At 47.0% G+C, this 23,102-nt stretch overlaps 1 protein-coding gene across 13 annotated transcripts in view; it reads right to left on the minus strand.

The window, feature by feature from the left end:
• RIN2 (Ras and Rab interactor 2) overlaps positions 1–23,102 on the minus strand; it is a 236,084-nt gene that overhangs the window by 58,836 nt on the left and 154,146 nt on the right. For 11 of the 13 annotated variants that reach the window (XM_064375666.1, XM_021673564.2, XM_064375585.1 and 8 more), the window contains one exon: positions 10,392–10,492. In XM_064375666.1, the coding sequence (XP_064231736.1) occupies positions 10,392–10,492 (101 nt within the window). Of the gene's footprint in view, positions 1–9,984; positions 10,154–10,391; positions 10,493–17,039; positions 17,522–23,102 lie in introns of those variants that run through there. The other 2 variants (XM_064375865.1, XM_012463459.3) reach the window with 2 other exon arrangements.

Genomic DNA, 23,102 nt, shown 5'->3' on the forward strand with positions numbered 1-23,102 from the left:
AAAGAAAGCAAGGCAAGTTGTTTCCATTCTAGGACTGACAAATACTGTTGTATAAACACAACTCTGGAGCTTGTCTTGGCAGCATTTCATGTAACCTGAGAGAAAGCAAAACCCCAAAGCTACTAGAGGCTGGCTCCCAGTAGGTCCTGGAAGCAGGAGAGTTCTCCATCTACCATTGGTGTCTAGGCTCAGCCTGGACATTGGTGTTGCCATTCTCAACTTTCAGATGTAAAAAAGAAAAAAAAAAACCACTTCTCTTGATATTTTTGTGTTAAAATTTTCATGTGTATCATGCTTCTCCAGGAGCCTCCCTTTTGCTGCGTGCCAGACTAAAACCTTTTTACAGGCCGTTGCCTTAACCAGCCGCAATGGTAAGAAGGGCACACCCTGGAATGTGCCACCGCCGGAGGGCCCAGGCTTCTAGCTACAAGAGGCCAGTGCAGGGGTCGTCTTATGAATCAAGGACGAGACAGAAGTTGGAGTCTTGTACCAACCATGGTTCTGCTCTTGGAGCAGTAGATTCTGACCATGTATCAAAAGGAACACAAATATACGCTCCAAATGCCAAACCACGGCCAAGATGCCTGGCTAGATGGGAGATAAGGCCACGGCTTAGTGGCGCTGGGAGAAGAGAGGTGGTGGGTCGGGGATCAACGACTTCTGGAAAAATATTAGTACCAGAGGCCTGTTAAGTAGAGAGACAGAAAATAACGGCCCATAAGGAGGATATCTATCAACTAAAAATCTCTGGCACAAGGACCAATTCCAATTTTTGTTACACACACACACACACACACACACACACACACACACACACAGAGCAAACAAAAAATTCCCAGAAAAGCTTCAACTTCAAAAATACCTAGAAGTTGATGTCCAATGATTTCTTAACACCTTCAGACATGAAAATATTTCTTTAGAATTCTGAAGTTCAGAACTTGAATCTAGTTAAAGGTAAAAAAAAAATAGAATTTTGAAATAGAATGAAACATGTCTCTGTAATATTCTATTAGTCAGGGGAAGAAGGGAAATCTCAATCCATTCTGGACATATCAGGAGCCTGGCCTGGCTAACCCAGTTCACAGCATGGAAATAGTTAAGCAGAAGAAACCTTCACCCACCACCCAGTGTGGGGAAAATGGTGGGCAGAGAGGCCTGGGGAAATGGATTGTCTTGAAAGGACTCCTGCATATTTAGCCAAGTCTTAAGGGATATCAGAGGCCATCCAGTTTATCTCCTATTTGAGATCAAAATGCTAGAAGTTGATAGAACTGGTCCTAGGTCCGGTTTTCCGACTTGTGCAGCTCCCCTGGAGCAAGCAAGTTCATATGTAATTCCTTAAGGCTTTTTGTGTCCCATTAAACTCCAAAAGGAAAAGGAATCACTAGTATTATTTGAGGTTACAGATGTTATTCCTCAGTGGCAAAGGGCTGCTGCTTTTTGAGGGCGGAGTCCCAACTTCCTCACAAAAGATGTGTAAGAACATGTCGCAGGAGGGCTACTCTGAAAAACTTTTAAGGCCTTTGGTAATTTTTATGTTCTATCAGCTGAGGCCCAGCAGAAGAGGACACGGAAATGGGAACAAAAGCGCATGTCTGCCTCCGGGGAGACGCTGCCATTTTCAGGGGGGAAGAAAAAGTGGCTGCTTTGCCTAGGAACTTCCTCTGGTTGACTCTCCAGCTAGAGATGAAAAGGCCAGATACGGAGTCAATGCTGGCAGAGGCTTTCATTTGTTCCTGTAAGAATAAGAAAGAGGAACAAAGAACCTGTTGTCTTGGTTGCCCTTGGAGCCGAAAACAGGCAGGAGAAGGAGCCAGGCGGGCTCCAGTCTCGGTCCCGATGCCCTTCGAGCTCGGGGCATGCACTCTGCTTTACGGAAAGGCAAGCGTTCCATGGACTGGCAGTTTCTAGTATTTAATTGCCTTGGGTTACACTGGTGTTATCTCCTAGCGTGACTCATTCTCGGATGAATTCTAACTGAACAGATATTTTATGGCAGAACCAACTGCCAATATAGCAGCAATGGAAAGCCTACACGGCACAAAATAGGCCCAACTCTAGGGTATGCTACTGGTGACACTGTGTGACCGAGGTTTACTATAGACAGATAAGCCAGCCCCTGCACTGGAAGGTGCTACCCGTCAACAAAAACAGAATCAATTTCTAGGAAACTGCACTTCCAGGATGATCAAAAACATGCTTGTAAGTCAGTGAAAAATCACACATGATCTGCCGTTTAAATGGATTGTAATGCAAAAACATTGGAGGGGTACACATCAAAGCAAAGAATTCAATCAGCCAACCCAACAATCCAAGATGGTTCTGTCTCGGAGTGGGGGCGGGGTGGGGGTCAGGGTGTTGTTTATTTTTATTTTCTGCATTGTGCTTTTTCCACCCTGGTACATGTTTTACTTTTGGTTATCAAAAAAAAAAAATCTTAAATGTCCCTTTTAAACACCTTCCCAAAGATCACAGATATCACCAACCAAGACAGACCGAACAGCTCTTTAGGCCATTTTTGGTCTGGAAGCCATTCTTACACTTCGTACTCATTCATTAATGAAACTGCGGTACCTCTGACCTAGAGTTACTCGCTTCCTACCTGAGGTTCTCCGGACATCTGGTGTCCTCCTCTGTTCATCTGGCATATTCTTCTACTACGTCCCGTTTCATTACATGATACTCACTTGTTTACAATTTTTTCCTTCCTTAGGTTGTATAAATCTTCAGGCCCCACTGTCTTGGTGTTTTGGTAAATAGGATCCACTGAATAAAAACTTTCTTTTTTCTTCTTTTTTTAAATTATTTTTCTGAGACAGAGTCTTGCTCTGTCACTCAAGTTGGAGTGCAGTGGCGCGATCTGGGCTCGCTGCAACCTCCACTCACTGCAACCTCTGCCTCCTGGGTTCAAGCAATTCTTCTCCCTCAGCCTTCTGAGTAGCTGGGATTCCAGGTGCGTGCCACCACGTCCAGCTAATTTTTATGTTTTTAGTAGAGATGGAGTTTTGCCATGTTGGCCAGGCTGGTCTCAAACTCCTGACCTCATGATCCACCCTCTTTGGCCTCCCACAGTGCTGGGATTACAGGCATGAGCCACCTGGCCCGACTTAAATATTTTCTTTGAGTTTCATTGTTGCTACATTGGTAATAGTAGCAAAGTGTTGGTCAACTCTCATAGAATTCATTGAAAGCATGTTCAGGACACCCCTGGTTGAGTTGAAATACGGAAATATTCTAGGGGGTTGGAGGTAAATTGATCAAAGTAATCATAGCAGAGAATCCTCAGTGACATGGCTGGAAAACATCTCACCATAAACCTGTTGCTGCTACACAGCCTGCCCTGTGGCCGTTCGTTAACAGGTCTATGAGCAAAGCCATCGAGGTGTGATGTGTTTACGCTGTGGACATTCATCTACTGTATACTTATTTGTGCAATTTTGCTAAGTTATGTTGTACTTCAGTGGAAAATTATTTAAAAAGCAGCACTAAGTAAGGGTGGCTCTGGTTCAAACGGGCACAGAGCCCCAATGTGGCCACAACTGTCCCCTTGAGACTTAAGGAAGTGGAACTCTGGGCATCCTTTCCCCAGGCTGCGGCCACCATCCTTCCCTTCTCATCTTTGGGTCTCACCTCTGGGCAAGTGAAGAAGCAAACACTTGTACAAAGGAGGAGCCATCTGGGGTTCCTGCGGTTTTGATGTCAATGCTGTCACACAGCCACTGGGAAGCTCAGAGCTTCCCAGAAGAGGCCAAAGGTGATGACCAGCTGCTACATTGTAGCATTGAGAAGAGCTGGCCAAGGAATTTTGAATTTCCTGTGTCATGTCTGGTTTTGTGGTGGGGCAGGAGGAGTGAAGACACGGGACCACAGGCAACCCGCAGCGATCAACCTGTGCTAGGGGGCACAGCGAGGTGGCAGCAGGAGTGACGGCTACAGGAGAGTGGAGGAAGGGACAAGGAAGCCACCACCCTCATTGACCTGCTCCAGCCAGGATCCCAGGGATCCTGCACAGGCAGCCTGAGCCCAGACAATAGCTCGAGAGGTTGTTCTGTGGATCCCTCTGTTCTGTCTGAGGACAAAGTGATCTTTCTTTTGAGATGGCATCTTGCTGTGTCACCAGGCTGGAGTGCAATGGCGCGATCTCTGCTCACTGCAACCTCCGCCTCCCAGGTTCAAGTGATTCTCCTGCCTCAGCCTCCAGAGTAGCTGGGACTACAGGTGCATGCCACCAAACCCTGGCTAATTTTTTGTATTTTGAGTAGAAACAGGGTTTCACCATGTTAGCCAGAATGGTCTCAATCTCCTGACCTCGTGACCAGCCCGCCTCACCCTCCCAAAGTGCTGAGATTACAGGCGTGAGCCACGGTGCTCGGCCTAACAAAGTGATCGTTACAGACTTGTCTCAGCCCAGAGGGGATGGGTTCACATGATGATGAGGGTGGAAACTACCCCTGGCCTGGTGGGCCTACCCAAAAGAGACCCGCTTCCCCTAAATGGAAATAGACTGTAGAATCAGGCGGGAGGGAGAGGGGAGTGAAACGCCTTATGTTCCTGTACTCTCCAGTCTTCGGAGGTATGCAGTGGGAAGAGAGGAAGCAGGAAACCGCCTTGGGAGAGAGCAGAGATCAGGAGCAAGAAGCCCTCAGTCTCGCCCCTGGCTTACCGGCTTCTGTTTGGTAGCAGAGGCACGGAGGGAGATTTAATCAGCTCCCACTCTAATGGCCAAATATTAAAATAGCTCATGGTAGAACTGGTGGAGGAGGCACGAATGGTGACTGGGGGAAGGGCCTCTGCCCTGTTTCTTTGCTAGGGAGGAAGCCTAGGGCCTGTCACATATTTTCAACATTTTATTTTGTAATGCACTGGTTGGTGGCTCCCTGCAAGAGGTCTCTGATGCACGAATACTTTAGAATCACTGAGGGGCTTGGCACCATTCCTTTATCCATTCAACAAATACTTAGCGAGTGCATTCTCTATGCCAGATATTGTCTCTGGCCTGCAATCCCAGGGTGAAGGACAGACCCAACGCCTGCTCTCACAGAGCTACCTTCTAGAGGTGGGAGGCAGAAAATGCAGACAGGCCAGGTGTGGTGGCGTACGCCTGTGATCCTAACTCTTTGGGTGGTTGAGGTGGGCAGCTTGCTTCAGCTCAGGAGTAGCCAGGACAACACGGTGAAATGTCTCTGTTAAAATACCAAAAACTAGCCGGATGTGGTGGCATATGCCTGTAATCCTAGCTACTCAGGAGACTGAGGCATAAGAATTGCTCGAACCGGTGAGTTGGAGGTTGCAGTGAGCTGATATCATGCCACCACTACTGCCTTCCAGCCTGGGTGATATAGCAAGACTCTGTTTTTTTTAAAAAAAGAAAGCCGAGTGCGATGGCTCATGCCCGTAATCCTAGCACTTTGGGAGGCCGAGGTGGGTGGATCACCTGAGGTCAGGAGTTCAAGACCAGTCTGGCCATCATGGTTAAACCCCATCTTAAAAAAAAAAAAAAAGCACAGATAAGCAAGTGAGTGAAGAAACATAAAGCCAGGTGAGGAGGCAGAAGAAAGGGAGGGCTGAAGGGTGAATGCTTCCCCAGGGAAAGATGTTCCAGGCAGAAGGAACAGCAGGTACAAAGACCTGGAGGCACGAGCCACGTTGGTAAGGAGGTCAGTGGGACGGGAGCTGAGTGGTGGGGAGAGCCTGCTAGAGAAGAGATAGCGGTGGTGTCAGATCTGGTAGGGTCTTGAAGGCCATGGTAATAATTTTGGTTTTAGGTCAGGCACGGTGGCTCACACCTATAATCCCAGCACTTTGGGAAGCCGAGGTGGGTAGATCACCTGAGGTCAGGAGTCCGAGACCAGCCTGGCCAACATGGTGAAACCCTATCTCTACTCAAAATACAAAATTAGCCGGGCGTGGTGGCGCATGCCTGTAATCCCAGCTATTCGGGAGGCTGAGGCAGGAGAATCGCTTGAACCTGGGAGGCGGAGGTTGCCGTGAGCTGAGATTGCGCCACTGCAGTGACAGAGGGAGGCTCCATCTTTAATAATAATAATAATAATTTTGGTTTTAGATGCAAAATTATCAAAAACCTTTGAAAAAAGGAAACACGTGTCTTGGACTTAGCTTAACTAAAATGTTCACTATGCTGCTTGGCTAATAGCCTGAAGAAAGTGGAGCTAGTGGAAGCAGAGGCACCAGGCAGGGGCTACTGCAGTGGTGCTAGTGAGAGGTGGTACCGTCCTGGATCGATTTAAAGGTAGAGGCCAGGTGCGGTGGCTCACACCTGTAATCCCAGTACTTTGGGAGGCTGAGACAGGTGGATCACTTGAGGCTAGGAGTTTGAGACCAGACTGGCAAACATGGTGAAACATCATCTCTACTAAAATTACAAAAATTAGCCAGGAATTTTGGCACACACCTGTAATCCCAGCTATGTCAGGAGGCTGAAGCACAAGAATCGCTTGAACTGGGGAGGCAGAGGTTGCAGGAAGCTGAGGTCACGTCACTACTGCACTCCAGCTCTGGGCAACAGAGCGAGACTCTGTCTCAAAGGAAAAAAAAAGGTAGAGCTGCCTGGATTTGGAGATGGATGGGAGGGGGCAGTTATGAGAGGAACAGAGACATCATGGATGACTGCAAGGCCCAAGAAGCTGGAGGCATGGTGACTGGGATGGGAAGACCGAGGAAGGAGTGCGCCTGTGACAGAGCCCTGCCTGAGTGGGCAGTTGATTACACACCTCCGGACTCAAAAAGAGGATCAGCCAAGGGATTATAAGTTGTGAATAACTGATGTATATAGATGGTATCAGAGCCACAAGACTGGGTAGGATTACCTAAGAAATTACTCCAAAGACCTCCTTTTAAAACTACATATGGTGTGTCTATTACCATGTGTCAGGCACTGTGCTGAGTCCTTGACAGCTATTAACTCATTTAATCTTCCTGACAACCCTATGAGGCAGCTCTGTTATTATCCCCATTTTAATGATGAGAACACTGAGGTAGAGATTTTTTTAAAGTACCTTGTACAAAGTTAGTGAAAGAGAAAAAGAGGTGTGAAGAGTGAAAAGGAGTGGCTGGGCCGGTGCAGCGGCTCACAGCTGTATGTAATCCCAGCACTTTGGGAGGTTGAGGTGGGAGGATCACTTGAGCCTAGGAGTCTGAGACCCACCTGGGCAACATAGAGAGATGCCCATCTCTACCAAAAAAAAAAAAAAAAAAAAAAAAAATTAGCTGGTTGTGGTGGTGGCAGGCACCTGTGGTCCCAGCGACTTGGGAGGCTGAGGCGGGAAAATCGCTGAGCCTAGGTCAAGGCTGTAATGAGCCGTGATTGTGCCACTGACTCCAGCCTGGGTGACAGAGTGAGACTGTCTCAAAACAAACAAACAAAATCTAAACAAACCAAAAAAGAAAAGGAGAGGCTCAAAGTGTGATCTCTGGGTTCTCCAGGGCTGGAGCTCAGGGAGATAAAGAAGAACGAGCCAGAGCACTGAGGGCAGCAGCAGGATCGCTGAGCGGGTCCCAGGGAGGCGTGGGCTCCCAGAAGCCAAGCCAAGCAAGAGTCCCAAAAAGGAGGGCAGACGGGCCATGCAGACGGCGCTGACAAGAGACTGGCTGAGAGGTGAGTACTTGCCTCCGGGCCGAAAACGGGGACATTTTCATTTTCCCTAGCCTCATTCTGAATGAACTTCCTTCATTTTGACTGTAGGCAACAAACCACAGTAGAATCCTCAAGGCCTGTGACTTTGTCACCCGTAGAAAGCACGGAGGTTTTCACCATCGTCACAGCTGTTACAGAGATTGTGTCACGCTTATCTGTCATGTGTAAAAAAGAAGCACCTATGTCCTGAAAGCTCACACTGAAACTCACGCTGAAACACTGATCACTGGATTTCAGTATAATTGTTTTCCCCATGACATCCTCTATGTCTTATTTTATGCATTTAACATATTACTCAGAGAAGGAGTCCATGGCACAAGAAAAAGTTAAAGATCCACGTAAGCTCAGTATTAACCACAAAAGAGCAGCCAAACGCCAACACAGCTAGAGTCGTAGTGATCCTAACCTAGGGGACTAGTTTCGTGCTTCATCTGGTATTCCGTCAACCAAGGAACCATATTCGCGGCGGCCGTGGTGGGGTAGCTGACTCCCTATCCCAGCTCACACTCACAGAGTACGAAGCTGCAAAGGAAGCTGACCGCGGTGCGTTCCTGCAGCCGTCAGACGTGCAGAGCCAAGGGCCCGGGGGTGCTCGTGCTTCTCTCTGCAGGGGTTTGGCTGAAAGCAACTCTGCTACTACTTGTCTGCTTTCCTCTTCCTTCCTCTGCCCTTTGGCTGCTGCTCTGTGCCAGGCTGAATTGTGGCCACAGCTAGCTTTTCCTTGATTTTGAAAATAACCAAACGGGCCCTCCTGACAGCTGCATTGAACAAAATTGAGAAATTAAAAGCAAAATCACTACTTCTAAAAAATCAGCAAGAGACTCCAGCGCAGAAGCCAAAATCCTGTAGCTTTTCCCTACAGCACACAGTTTCCACATCGGTCAGATGCGGGCTCTAGCGAGCTTTCCTTCTTAGGAGCGTTTAGGAAGATTCGGTAAGTTAGTCACTATAAACGACTTAGGATAGTTGACCGTGGCCAACACGACCTATACTGTTAAATAAAGACAACTCACCTTGCTTTTTCCTCTTTCTTTTCTGTTAAAAAAAAAAATCCAAGTAAAATGCCTCTGCAAATTTATAAATTCATGAATTAAGCAACATAGCATTCAGAGTGACATTCATCTGGGGGAAAAGGCTATTGTGAACTGCTTGTAGTTATTCTTACATCTGAAAAGGAAAGGATGGAAGGAAGTAGTAAAGATTAAGTAAGCTCCCGGCTCTCACTCTAATCTCCACGGAGTCAGGAAACAAGATCTCGATGGCCCCTCACGTGTTCGGACAGTCCTTCTCACGCCCCTAAAATCCCCCGTGCTTATACGCAGGGGAGAGGTTTCCGCTACTCTGTGTCTGGGTGTCTGTCATCTGCAGAGCTTGGGGTTGACCTCACAGAGCCGCCTTTCCTGGCTATGGGAGAAGTCAGCGCTACCAAAGCTCACGTTATGCTATTATCAACCTGGACTCCCAATTAAATTTTAGCTCAACAAGGCACGGGACAAAGAAAAATCCCCTGGCTAAAGATCCACGATGTTTGAAGCTGCTCTGCAGATGAGGCAGAGAGTCACTACCTGAAAACTGTTGTGCATTTGTCTAGTCGATGCGGAAAAAAATAACGAATTGAAGACTTTCACGTGAAAGTCAAGAGGAATCATAGAATGCTGGGTGCGCTGCAAGGGGCAGGGGGACCATCTGGTTCACCTCCATGGTTTTGTAGAGAAGGAAAGGGAAGGGAAGGCACAGAGATTTAAGGGGGAGTGCCGTTCCCCAAGAGACATCGGGTGTCAAAGTACCACCTTCCAGCTGCAAAGTGCCTCGCCGGGATGGTGCTCTCACCCCTCAGCGTATGGCGGGGAACTAGTCGGGCTGGTTTGAAACTTGCCTGGACAACCAGAACCGTCTGGCTGGCCTGCCTGCTGCATGACTTGCAAGCAAAATCCACTCCATAAATCTCAGCCTTACACTGCTCCAGGCAGCCTCAGCCCCACTTTCTGGGAGAAAGGAGAAGCTGATAATGAATCTGACCTCCAAGGCACCAAGTGTCTGTGTTTTTGTAGCCATTATATTGTTATCTTGTTAGCATCAAAGTTAGAAGAGGTCATCTCCAACTTCTCACTACCACCCTGACCCCCTGAACTTTGCACCCCCTTTCTCCAGATACAGACCAGTCCCTTGCCACCTATTCAGACAGCGTGGTGTACGTGCACAGGTATCGGCTTCAACAGCACAGCACGCCGTCTCCCCTTCATATCTAATTTACAACTGCAGCCAGTTTCCAGTCACTGCATGGCTTTTTCAGGTTAATGGCTTTGGAGACTGCTGGGGTTTTTTCTGACCTGAGAATGCAAAATGAGTCCATCCTCTTTAGCTGCTCCCCTGTAAGCCTTCTGGAGACTCACACGGCTACACTGAATTCTACTTTGCACACGCTGGATCCCGCTGCGTTACTGTTTCCATCATTGGGAGTAGGTGGATATGGCACAGACAATTTTAGGTTTCCGGGTTCTGGTGCCAGGAGGAATCGAGAGAGTACAAAGTTCAAGTGCCTTCAAAGTGATTAAAATAAACAAGCTGACAACTAGCTCCTAGGCCACTCCCACCCCCTACAGAGGATTCGTCTAGCGCTGCCACCACACTCCCAGCTGCTGCACTTCTGAGGAGTGACTGCAAGTCAGCCCTTGGCACTGCCAGGGTTCACTCGATCCCTCTCGCACACCCATCACCTAACCGTGTCTCTGGTCACCTGTGGGTTTCAGCGGGTTCCAGGCCATTTTCCAGGCTGACATCTGTCCGCACCATCTCCTGTTTCAGTTCTCCGATCTCCGAGGCAATTGTGTCAATGAGCTATTCAAAGACAAAAACAGTATGACGTCAGGAAGTGGAGAGGCGTGGCATGCCCACAGCGCCTGGGGAGCTCAGGCTCTTCAATAGGAACAAAGATGATCATCTTTTTCTGTTTTTTTTTTTTTTAATCTTGGCTTTGTGAATTTCCTCTAGCCAAAGGAAAAAATAAAGGGGGAGGGAGTAGCTTCTCCTCAGAAAGGGGAAGAACCTAGGTTTCGGTATTGTAATAAGGAAAAGAATATGACACACAGTTTGTTAGGTTTCAGTAATGTAAAAAGGAACATAATATAACACCCAGTTAGCTTTCTCAACATGAATATAGACGAGAATAAATACATCCTGGCAAAACCAGGCCTCAGTATTCATTTGGCAAGGGAAACCCTCCAAGGGAACCCCCTTTTAAGAATTGAAATTCATACAATCATTATTTTGGTTACAGAAATGAGCTTATTTAAAAGACATAACCAGCTTACACATTGATTTCTGAAGACATCAGAATGATTTCTTGTTTTATTTTTTTTGCACTGCTGTGGAGAGAAGATTGTTGGGGAAAGGGAAGAGAAAGGACTGAGTGAGGCTGGGGGTGAGTGGGCAGGAGGGAAAGTGGGCCCCAGGGCCATCTAGGGGGAAAGGCGGCCCCATCTCAGATCCCCCCTACCCCTGCTGACTAATGCACCTGCATCTGACCCTTGAGGCCGGTCTAAAATCTTGCACCCTCCTATTCACTTATTCAGCAGAATCTTTCTGGCACATACTAGGCGCTGTAAGTGTAGAGTGGCACTTTGGGAGGCCAAGGCAGGCGGATTACAAGTTCGAGACCAGCCTGGCCAACATGGCGAAACCCCATCTCTACAAAAATACAAAAAAATTAGCTGGGCTTGGTGGTATGCTCCTGTAGTCCCAGTTACTCTGGAGTCTGACTCAGGAGAATCACTTGAACCCAGGAGGCAGAGGTTGCAGTGAGCTGAGACCATGCCACTGTACTCCAGCCTGGGCAACACAGTGACACTCCATCTCAAAAAAAAAAAAAAATAGTAATTTTTAAGAGCATGAAGGGATCCTGAGGCTAAGAAGTTTGAGAACCATGGTTCTCACTAAAGAGAAATGTTGTCTTATCTTTTTTTTTTTTTTTAAGACGGGGTTTCACCACGTTGGTCAGGCTGGTCTTGAACTCCTGACCTCAGGTGATCCGCCCGCCTTGGCCTCCAAAGTGCTTGGATTACAGGCGTGAGCCACCATGCCCTGCCATTGTCTTATCTTAAGTAACTTTTATCCCTCCCAGAATCTGGGAGGGAAGCTTCATTTGCACTTAAAGCTTGTTCCAAAATGTGACCTCATCTATTCACCCTTTATTTTGACAAACTTTCTTGGGCTCCCGCTTCATGCCAGGCACTACAAACGGGGAGTGAGGCTGAGAAGATCTCAGTTCTTGTGGAGATGAGATTCTGGTGGGGCAGAAAGACCCCAGAACCAAGCACTGAGCAGTTCCAGAATGAAGACAGATGAAGGTAATGCTGTGGGAGCAACGAAGAGGCCACACAGACCAGGGCGGGTGGGTCAACGCAGGTCTTTTTGTAACTGACAGAGCCTTGAATGACAAGAATGCCATCAAAAGATCAAAGGAAGAGCCCTCCACATGGAAAGAAAAGTTCTGAAGGCCAGGAAGGTGTGCGGAAGCAGAAGCAGGCAGGGACCAGGTCTTGCCAACCTTCTAGTTGTTGGTATTCCCCAACTTGAGTGTTCTGTGATAAGACCTATTGGAAGGCCTTAGGTAGGGGAATGGCATTTTACATCTGTTTTACGGTCTAAACAGATCACTTAGGCACTGAGGTAGTTGGAAAGGGCGAGATGAGAAACAGGAAGACCAGTTAGGAGCAACTACAGTGGTCTAGGCAAGAGATGTAGCTAGGACCGAGATGGTAGCGGTGGAAATAGAAAGAAGCAGGGGAATTTCGGTACAATTTGACATAGAAATTGACATAACTTGATGGATTGAATGTGGGGGTGGTGGAAAGAGAATAATCAGGGATGGCTCCCAAGTATTTGGTTTGAGCAATTAAGAAATGGCGTTGCCCTTGACTGAGATGGGAGGAATGGGGAGGAATTAGACCTGAGGGGGAAACCACGTTGAACTTTGGGCAGATTAAATGATATTTCAGTTACTTATCAGCCATCAAATAAATCTGTGAAGTAGCTTCTGACACTCTGGATGGAGATTTTTCTACATCTGAAGTCACTGGCATGTGTGGTTGGCATTCTAAAACACGGTGTCAGGGAGAGATTACCTAAGGAGAGAGGTCGATGGAGAACGAGGCCCAGCAGATAGCTCTGGACACTCCCATGACTTAGAAGCCAGAAGAACGAAAGCCAGCCAAGCGCTTTATGCTTGATCAGTGCCTGTGACTGCAGTAAGGACGGCAGGGGGAGCTTCCAGAAGCACTGGGGCCTTGAGAGAGAAAATGATTAGGAGATCCTATTTTATACACATCTCTGCGACAAAGTTTTTTTAAAAATCTGACAATGCCAAATATTCTAGGATGTGGGAAAACAGGATCCCCTTTGTCTTACTCTGTTTTCTGTTGCTATAACAGAATACTACAGACTGGGTAATTTATTAAGGACAGAAGTTTATTTGGCTCATGGTTCTGGAAGCTGGGAAGTCCAAGAACATGACTCTAGCATCTGGTAAGGGTCATCCCATGGTGGAAGGCAGAAGTGAGCGGAGACAGGGAGAGGAAATCGGCCACGCTCATTCTTTTTGTCAGGAAGCCATGCCCTCGAAAAGTAACCCATTACCAAGATAATGGCATTAATTCATTTGTGAGGGCAGAGCCCTCATGACCTAATGATCTCTTAAGTCTCACCTTTTAATAGCATTACAATGGCAGTTAAATTTCAACTTGAGTTTCAGAGGGGACATTCAAACCATAGTACCTCTTACACTGCTGGAGGAATATTCCCCAGAGCCACTTTGGAAAGCAGTTTGGCAACGTCCTGTTGGGTTAAAGATACACGAACCTGTATGTGTACTCTAGAAGCTAAACTTGCACGTGGGCACCAAGATGCTTTTGCAAGAATATTTGTTGCACCATTATTCGTGAGAGCATGTAAGTGTCCATTAATAGGAGAATGGATAAATTAGTTGAGGTATAAAATTCTACATGGCAGTTAAAAATTAATGAACCAGAACTGTAGGTATGAACACATGTCTAAACATAAAACCTCAAAAAGCTTTTTTTGACAGTAAGAAAAAAGGCAAATCAAGAAGTATTATGTTCAGTATATGAAGTTTAAAACCATGCAAATCTTCCCAACACAAAGAAAAAGATACATAAATGGATATCCCAGTTACCCTGATTTGATCATTACATATTGCATACATATATCAAAATATTCTGTACACCTCAAAATATGTACAACTATGACATAACAGATTAACAAATAAAAATGTATCTCAATTATATTTATATTGATAACGTGTTGAAAGGATACTACTTTTTCTATGTTAGGTCTAAAAATATATTATTGGGGGCCGGGCGCGGTGGCTCATGCCTGTAATCCCAGCACTTTGGGAGGCCGAGGCGGGTGTATCACGAGGTCAAGAGATCGAGACCATCCTGGTCAACATGGTGAAACCCCATCTCTACTAAAAATACAAAAAATTAGCTGGGCACAGTGGTGCGTGCCTGTAATCCCAGCTACTCAGGAGGCTGAGGCAGGAGAATTGCCTGAACCCAGGAGGCAGAGGTTGTGGTGAGCCAAGATCGCGCCATTGCACTCCAACCTGGGTAACAAGAGCGAAACTCCGTCTCAAAAAAAAAAAAATATATATATATATATATAAATATATATATATATTATTAGGCCAGGTTGGGTAGTTCATGCCTGTAATCCCAGCATTTTGGGAGGCCAAGGTGGGAGAATTGCTTGAGACCAGGAGCCTGGACAGCTGGGACAGCACAGTGAGACCCTATCTCTATACAAAAAAATTTTTTTAATAAAATATTGTTACATGTTATATTATTAAAATTTTAAAAGCATGCAAAACTGTAGTATATGTTTATGGACACACACATGGAAACAAAGGCTAGTAAGGGGTTATAATCCTAATGCAGGGTAGTGGTTACCTCTAGGCAGGAGAAACGGATGAAAGCGTTCACAGGTCAAGGGGCTCAGCCACATGTGAGATTTTATTTATGTATTTATTTTGCAGAGGCAGTTTCTCACTATGTTGAGCAGGCTGGTCTTGAACTCCTGGCCTCAAGCAATCCTGCCACCTTGGTCTCCCAAAGCTCTGGGACTTTAGGCAGGCGTCACTGTGCCTGGCAAGATTTTATTTCTTAAAATGAAATGGCAAAACGATGACGTTTGACAGTGCTGAGTGATAGGTATTTTAGTATCGTGTGTGATTTTCTGAAGGCTTAAAGTACTTTGTCATCAAAATTTTAAGAAAACAAGAAAAAGAAAGGGTGGTGTGTATGAAAATGGAGGAAGTGAAGGGACTAAAAAGGTGGAAGCAAAGAAGGGGTTCAGGAGAGTTTGGGCATCTCTGCTGAAGCCCCACCACTGCGACTAGGCCCTGTTTCATTCTGGACCATGGCTGTGGCCCCAGACAGGAGAGCCGCACAACCCCCAGAAGCAGTGGGCCCTGTGAGGGAGGGCCAGCCACAGCCTCTGGCAACCTCAAAGAGAGGACTCCCACCCCAGCAGGAAGCCCCGTCACTGGGCACATCTCCCTCTCCACACTTGGGTCACCTTCACAACCACCATATTGATTCGAGCATTAACAACCGCAAATGGCCTTGATTCCCATTGGAATGGGCACCAGTGGATTCCCTTCAGCCAGGCTGTTTTCATCTGGATACTGCTCCTGCCGCTGCTGTTGGCTGCATCTCCAGACCTCCAAGTTTCCTCCTTGCTTCCTTCTCTACATCTGGCCAAACACAAGAAGCTAAGATCTGTGGCTGTCACTCAGCAGCACTCACGTGCCAAGTCACCAGTCACGCCACACCACCTATCTCTAGTGCAGAGGAAGTTGCTGTGGTCCCAAGGCGTGAAGGTGGACAAGCACAGAGGTGGCACTTGGCTGGATTGCTGTGGACCCTTCTCTGCTGGATGTGGGGACTTTTTTTCAGTCCCCCACTTCCCCACCCCACCCCCTGCCAGCTTTTCCCTCCCCTTCCGTTCAGTACTGACTCACCCGTCCCACAGAACAGAGGGATTTAATCTCACAAATGGACCAGAGTTTAGTGTTTCAGGGCCAGTCCTGCCTCTCAGAATCATGTCTCTATACCCACTGGGCCCTCTGCCAGCAGCAGTTAGCATCACAAAACACTCGCTCCTCTCTGAGGATTGGATTTTGTCCCACGGATGGGATCTTGGGCGTTGTTTGAAATTGTTTTTGGACAAATTTGTGTTGATATATTTGTTTGTTTCTTATTCTTACAGACTTTTGATCTCATCCTTTATACTTGGTTCTTCAAAATTTCCTTCTTCGAGGGCAGAGATAACTTGTTACCCTTTTGGGTAGGAGGCCAGTTTTAATGTCAGCTTTCCCATGTCAAAGCCAATAGCAGATGGTGCTACAGGCCAAGTGCAGTGGCTCATGCCTGTAATCTCAGCACTTCAGGAGGCTGAAGCCGGGCTGTTCACTTGAGGTCAGGAGTTCGAGACCAGCCTGGCCAACATGATAAAACCACATCACTACTAAAAATACAAAAATGAGCTGGGTGTGGTGGCATGCATCTATAATACCGGTTACTTGGGAGGCTGAGGCAGGAGAATCACTTGAACCTGGGAGGCGGAGGTTGCAGTGAGCTGAGGTTGCGCCACTGCACTCCAGCCTGGGTGACAGAGTGAGACTCTTTCTCAAAAAAAAAAAAAAAAACCCCACAAAAACACAAAACAACAACCAATAAAAACACAAAAAACTGGTGCTACTGAATGAAGTTTCTCCAGATCCACTTACACAACCCCAGCCTTCAACACATCCTTGTACCTGTGCAGAATTCCTGCAAGCTGGGGGAGGGGGTGCCTGAACATCTGCAAAGCTGACGAGTGAGTGCTGCTCACTACAGCCCCGCGCAGCTGCCCAGGAAGTGTGTGGACACCTGGGAAAGTGGTGGGAGAGCCACATGGCTGTGATTCCGTGCGACCAGAGGTTCAGACAGGACACCAGGTTGCCAAGGCACAAAGTTGGTGAGACAATGGTTCTTACATCAAACACCCAGCACAGCTGCATCAGTCCCAGAAAACCCCACAAGCAGTAACAAAGACCCCAACCCAAGGGACAGTTACCTATCCTTATAGAGCACAGCAGACCTTAACTGATAAAGCCGGTGCATTGCCTGTGTTTGTTTTTCCCTGCAGGTATGTACAGCAGGACAGAGGAGTGATGTGCTGCCTTTAGAAGCTGGGAGAGAGTGGGCTGCTGGCCTGGCTGGGGACTTCTGGGGAAGAAGAGGGGGTGCTGGTGACCACAAGAGGGAGAGGAAGGCAGGCCAGGGTTTGGGTCCACTCTCTTATCCTGCATTCGTGCATAACACACCTTGAGAAGCCGGAGATGTTCACCTGGGTGCTTCTGCATATGAGCTGGCATCCTGGCCGAGGGTGAGAGAATAACCAGAAAAGGCTCAAGTTCCTTCCCAGCCCTTTGAGGTCACACCCAGGGCTGGGCCTGGGCAAGGCTGGGCCTGCTGAGTTCCAGTCTGGTGCAGGAGTCTATAGCAATTTTTACTGTTTTGTAATCATTCTACGTAATTTCTCAGCAGGCGGGGACATCATCCAAAAGGCCATACTTCAAGCAGCAACCTTGTGCAATTTCGAGGCAGTCTGGCTTGCAGCTGTGACTGGTGATCTGGCAGCTGGGAGCAGGGGTAAGCATACCAGCTTTTGGCTCAGAAAGAGCTAGCTTCAAATCCTGTCTTGGTCCCCTGTTGGCTCTGTCACCTTGGGTGAGTGGCTGACCCATTTGGGTGCCATCATCCTTAAACTCCCAAAGCTAAGGCTGATGATATCAAGGGAAGGTCACTGGAGGAATAAAAAGGACAATGAGATTAAAACACTGCAATAGGCCGGGTGAGGTGGCTCACACCTGTAATCCCAACACTTTGGGGGGCCAAGGTGGGTGGATCACCTGAAGTCAGGAGTTTGAAACCAGCCTGGCCAACATGGTAAAACTCTGTCTCTACTAAAAATACAAAAATAAGCCAGGTGTGGTGGTACGGGCCTGCAGTCCCAGCTATTCAGGAGGCTGAGGCAGAAGAATCACTTGAACTCGGAAGGTGGAGGTTGCAGTGAGTCGAGATCACACCACTGCACTCCAGTCTGGGCGACAGACTCCATCTCAAAAACAAAACAAAACACTTCAATAGGCACCTAAATACTCTCTAATTCTCTTCCTATTTAAACATCTTTTGACCGGGTGCAGTGGCCCATGCCCATAATCCCAGTGCTGTGGGAGTCTGAGGCAGGAGGATCACTTGAGCCTGGGAGTTCGAAACCAGCCTAAGCAACTGAGAGAGACTTAGCTCTACAAAAAATTTAAAAATTGGCCGGGCTCAGTGTCTCACGCCTGTAATGCCAGCACTTTGTGAGGCCGAGGCAGGCAGATTGCCTGAGCTCAGGAGTTCGAGACCAGCCTGGGCAATATGGTGAAACCTCGTTTCTACTAAAATACAAAAAATTAGCTGGGCTTGGTGGGCACACCTATAGTCCCAGCTACTTGGGAGGCTGAGGCAGGAGAATTGCTTGAATCTGAGAGGTGGAGGCTGCAGTGAGCTGAGATCATGCCACTGTACTCCAGCCGGGGCAACAGGCTGCATCTCAAAAAAAAAAAAAAAATTAAAAAGTAGCCAGGCATGCTGGCGTGTGCCTGTAGTCCCAGCTACTCAGGAGGCTGAGGTAGGTGGCTCACTAGAGCCCAGGAGTTCAAGGCTGCAGTGAGCCATGATGGTGCCACTGCACTCCAGCGTGGGTGACAGAGCGAGACCCCATGTCTTAAAATAAATAAATAACAAATTATCTCTTTATATGAATTTCAATTGTTATTAACCAGAGAATGGATACTAAAACACATTTAAAATGAATTCATATACCTCCCAGCCAGGAAAGAGACTATTTAATCACCAGCATCAGAGACCTGGGACTACAAAGAAACGGTGTCTGCGGAGTCCAATCTCCCTCTGCCTGTCTGCTCAGAAGCCTCTGATCTAGAGATATTCCCACTAGGCATCAAATTTCCCCTCATAGAGAGAAAAGTTGTTCTATGCTTCTTTGCATGCATAGGAGGCTGCAGGGAGGAGGTAAAAGGGAAAAACCCCAAGTCTTGTTTTCTTTCTTTTAGGATTAGATAAAAGGAAAAAAAAATTTCTTGAAGGTCAAGTAAAAATCAAACAAGATGTAATCCCAGCACTTTGGGAGGCCGAGGCGGGTGAATCACAAGGTCAACAGATCGAAACCATCCTGGTCAACATGGTGAAACCCTGTCTCTACTAAAAATACAAAAAAATTAGCTGGGCACGGTGGCGCGTGCCTGTAATCCCAGTTACTCAGGAGGCTGAGGCAGGAGAATTGCCTGAACCCAGGAGGCGGAGGTTGCGATGAGCCGAGATCGCGCCATTGCACTCCAGCCTGGGTAACAAGAGCGAAACTCCATCTACAAAAAAAAAAAAAAAAAGAAAAAATCAAACAAGAAAGTGCTTATAGCACAAGTCCTGATACAGCGCTCTTCAAATTCCAAGTCTCACTCAGGAATGTTATCAGTGGTTCGAAAAGGGATGTGTTGCTGGTATGCTGAAGAGTTGAAAGCTAGGGTTTGGGGAAAGTCAAGTCCTTGGCGCCCAGCTATGGAATTTCCATTCCCCAAGTGCATCAACTTGGCCTTGAGGTGTGGTAAGCCATTTATAATCCCAGAATCAGCTCTGCAGTATCAGACCTACCTCCAGATCCTAAAAAAAACACATTACCCAAACAGTTCCCTCTACCATCTGCTTCTGCTTGGCAAAGGAGTCTACTGGTGTGGTGGGTACCCTTCATGTTGGGGTTTTGCTAAACTAGTCTGGAAAACAACGGGCTTCCTCCCAACTTCCAAATGACCTTTGCCCCAGGACCTGTCACCTGGAAAACAAAAAGGTAACGGAGGCCTTTTCCCTTCACTTGCAGAGGGACACCGGGGGAATGACGCAGGCGCATCTCGGGAGAACATTGCTTCTTTATTTTAACTTTGTGTATCACACCTCCCAAGGGTGTCTGTGTTTACATTTTTGAAATTTAATTGTAATTACAAACATCACAAATAAATATATTTTAATTAAAGTAAATAAATGATTGTAGTTAAAAGCAATCTCCCTTGACCACACCCATAATCTCCTTCACCTACTTAGATGTAACCACTGTTCTGTTTTGTGTGTATCGTCTTTGAATGGTATCATCTGTGGTTTCTCCACCCAATGGAATCATACTGGCTTACTAATTTCACTCAACAAATTGTAACGAGGTTTATCCACACTGATACATGATGCCCTGGTTCATCTGTGGTTAAGTGGGAATGGTTTTCCACCATAGGGATATACCACAATCCACATATCCATTCTATTTTGATAGACGCTTAGTGGTTTCCAGCGTTTTGCTATCACAGGCACGGCTGTGATGGTTACCTGTGTGTGTGTTCCCTTGTGCACTGTGTGAAACCTCAGAGAAAATGCCGGGGCCTATGGATGTAGCAGCTTCTGAGCTGGTACCCCATTGCTCCCTGGGTGGTTGTGCCCTTCTCCACTGCCCCTGCCATCTGTGAAAGTGTCCACACTGCTTGTTCATGATTGATATTATCAAACTTTTAAACAGGCCAATCTGATGAGCAGAAATAATTTTGTTTTGTTTTCATTTGCTCTGATCTGATCATATTTGTATTGTTTATTTCTACTTCCTCTTGCAAAGAATTGCCTTTTCATTCATCTGTTGCCTATTTTAGAGTTTCTTGATTTTTTTTATTACGTTGCATAAGTTGGTTGTGTATATGAATCCACTGTCTGATATATTTCACATATGCTATCTTTTACTGTTTTTCTGCCTTTAAAATTTTAATGATGATAGAATCAAATTTATCAAAGTTTTCATTATGGCTGCTGCTTATTGACCCTTGCCTAGGAAGAAGTTCCTCACCTTGAAGTAATAAAGTCTCCTTTATTTTCTGCTAAGACTTATATGTATATACAACTTTGCCTGTTTGTATATGATGTATTTATTTACTTGTAGGCTTTTCATTCATCTGGAACTCAGTTTTTTTCTTCTTTTTCTTTCCTTTTTTTTTAAGACGGGGTTTCACCATGTTGGTCAGGCTGGTCTTGAACTCCCGACCTCAGGTGATCCGCCCGCCTTGGCCTCCAAAGTGCTTGGATTACAGGCGTGAGCCACCACACCCGGCCTGGAATTCAGTTTTGTGCATGGTGTAAGGTCAGGACTAGACAGCAAGGAACAACTATAAGAAGGCCAGAGTGGGTTCCCCCAGCCTCTCAAGCACTACACCCTGGGTTGGCTGTGTCTGCCTGAGGCACCTTCTGCAGGCTAAGCGATGTGCCCAGAGGGCAGCCTTTTTTTTTTTTTTCCAAACTCATCTGAGGCTGGGGAATGGTGAGAGGAGGGGTACAAAGAGGTGAGGTTATGAAAGTGAGGTTATGGAAGGTGGGTGTGTGAAGGTGGGATATGGAAAGTAGAGGCATGAGGGTAAGGTATGGAAGGTGAGATATGAAGCTGGGGTATAAAGGTGGGGTATGAAGGTGGGGTATGAAGGTGGGGTATGAAGGTGAGGTATGAAGGTGGGGGTATGAAGGTGGGGTATGAAGGTGGGGTATGAAGGTGGGGTACGAAGGTGGGGTATGAAGGTGGGGTATGAAGGTGGGGTATGAAGGTGGGGTATGAAGGTGGGGTATGGAAGGTGAGATATGAAGCTGGGGTATGAAGGTGGGGTATGAAGGTGGGGGTATGAAGGTGGGGTATGAAGGTTGGGTATGAAGGTTGGGTATGAAGGTGGGGTATGAAGGTGGGGTATGAATGTGGGGATATGAAGGTGGGGTATGAAGGTTGGGTATGAAGGTTGGGTATGAAGGTGGGGTATGAAGGTGGGGTATGAATGTGGGGTATGAATGTGGGGGTATGAAGGTGGGGTATGAAGGTGGGGTATGAAGGTGGGGGTATGAAGGTGGGGTATGAAGGTGGGGTATGAAGGTGGGGTATGAAGGTGGGGTACGAAGGTGGGGTATGAAGGTGGGGTATGAAGGTGGGGTATGAAGGTGGTGTATGAAGGTGGGGTATGAAGGTGGGGTACGAAGGTGGGGTACGAAGGTGGGGTATGAAGGTGGTGTATGAAGGTGGGGTATGAAGGTGGGGGTATGAAGGTGGGGTATGAAGGTGGGGTATGAAGGTGGGGTATGAAGGTGGGGGTATGAAGGTGGGGTATGAAGGTGGGGTATGAAGGTGGGGGTATGAAGGTGGGGTATGAAGGTGGGGTATGAAGGTGGTGTATGAAGGTGGGGTATGAAGGTGGGGTATGAAGGTGGGGGTATGAAGGTGGGGTATGAAGGTGAGGTATGAAGGTGGGGGTACGAAGGTGGGGTACGAAGGTGGGGTACGAAGGTGGTGTATGAAGGTGGGGTATGAAGGTGGGGGTATGAAGGTGGGGGTATGAAGGTGGGGTATGAAGGTGGGGTATGAAGGTGGGGGTATGAAGGTGGGGTATGAAGGTGGGGTATGAAGGTGGGGTATGAAGGTGGGGGTATGAAGGTGGGGTATGAAGGTGGGGTATGAAGGTGGGGGTATGAAGGTGGGGGTATGAAGGTGGGGGTATGAAGGTGGGGTATGAAGGTGGGGTATGAAGGTGGGGTATGAAGGTGGGGTATGAAGGTGGGGTATGAAGGTGGGGTATGAAGGTGGGGTATGAAGGTGGGGTATGAAGGTGGGGTATGAAGGTGGGGTATGAAGGTGGGGGTATGAAGGTGGGGTATGAAGGTGGGGTATGAAGGTGGGGGTATGAAGGTGGGGTATGAAGGTGGGGTATGAAGGTGGGATATGGAAGGTGAGGTATTAAGGTGAGGTATGAAGGTGCGATATGGAAGGTGGGGGTATGAAGAGATGAAGGTATGAGATAGAACTCTGCAGTTCATTTTTCATTGCAAATGGACAGCAAATGAGCTCAACAGCATTTATTCAATTGTCCATCCTAGCCCTATTGGTTCAAGGTACCACCTTAGTGAAGACCAGGACATTCTATTTACCAAAAAGCAACATTCACTGTCTTTTAATTCCATTTTCTCCTTATATCTCAAATACCAGTTACGTAGAGAAAAAGGTAATAAGCCCCATCCTCTAAGTTTAGTGAAATGAGTATTTTGTTGTGAATAACTTCATGATTTTAGTTCAAATTAGTAAATGGCAGTATCTAAAGGAAATAAACAATAATTTAATATTTATCTATTTTTAAAAATAGCGATGGAGTCTTGCTGTGTTGCCCAAGCTGATCTCAAATTCCTGGCTCAAGTAATCCTCCCGCCTTGGCCGAAGTGCTGAGGTGACAGGTGTGAACCACACCTCTCGGCCAATTTAATATTTAAAAGCA

Source organism: Aotus nancymaae, unplaced genomic scaffold (genome assembly GCF_030222135.1).
Source record: "Aotus nancymaae isolate 86718 unplaced genomic scaffold, 86718_ANA_hifiasm-v0.15.2.pri h1tg000001l, whole genome shotgun sequence".
NCBI classification, from domain to species: domain Eukaryota; kingdom Metazoa; phylum Chordata; class Mammalia; order Primates; family Aotidae; genus Aotus; species Aotus nancymaae.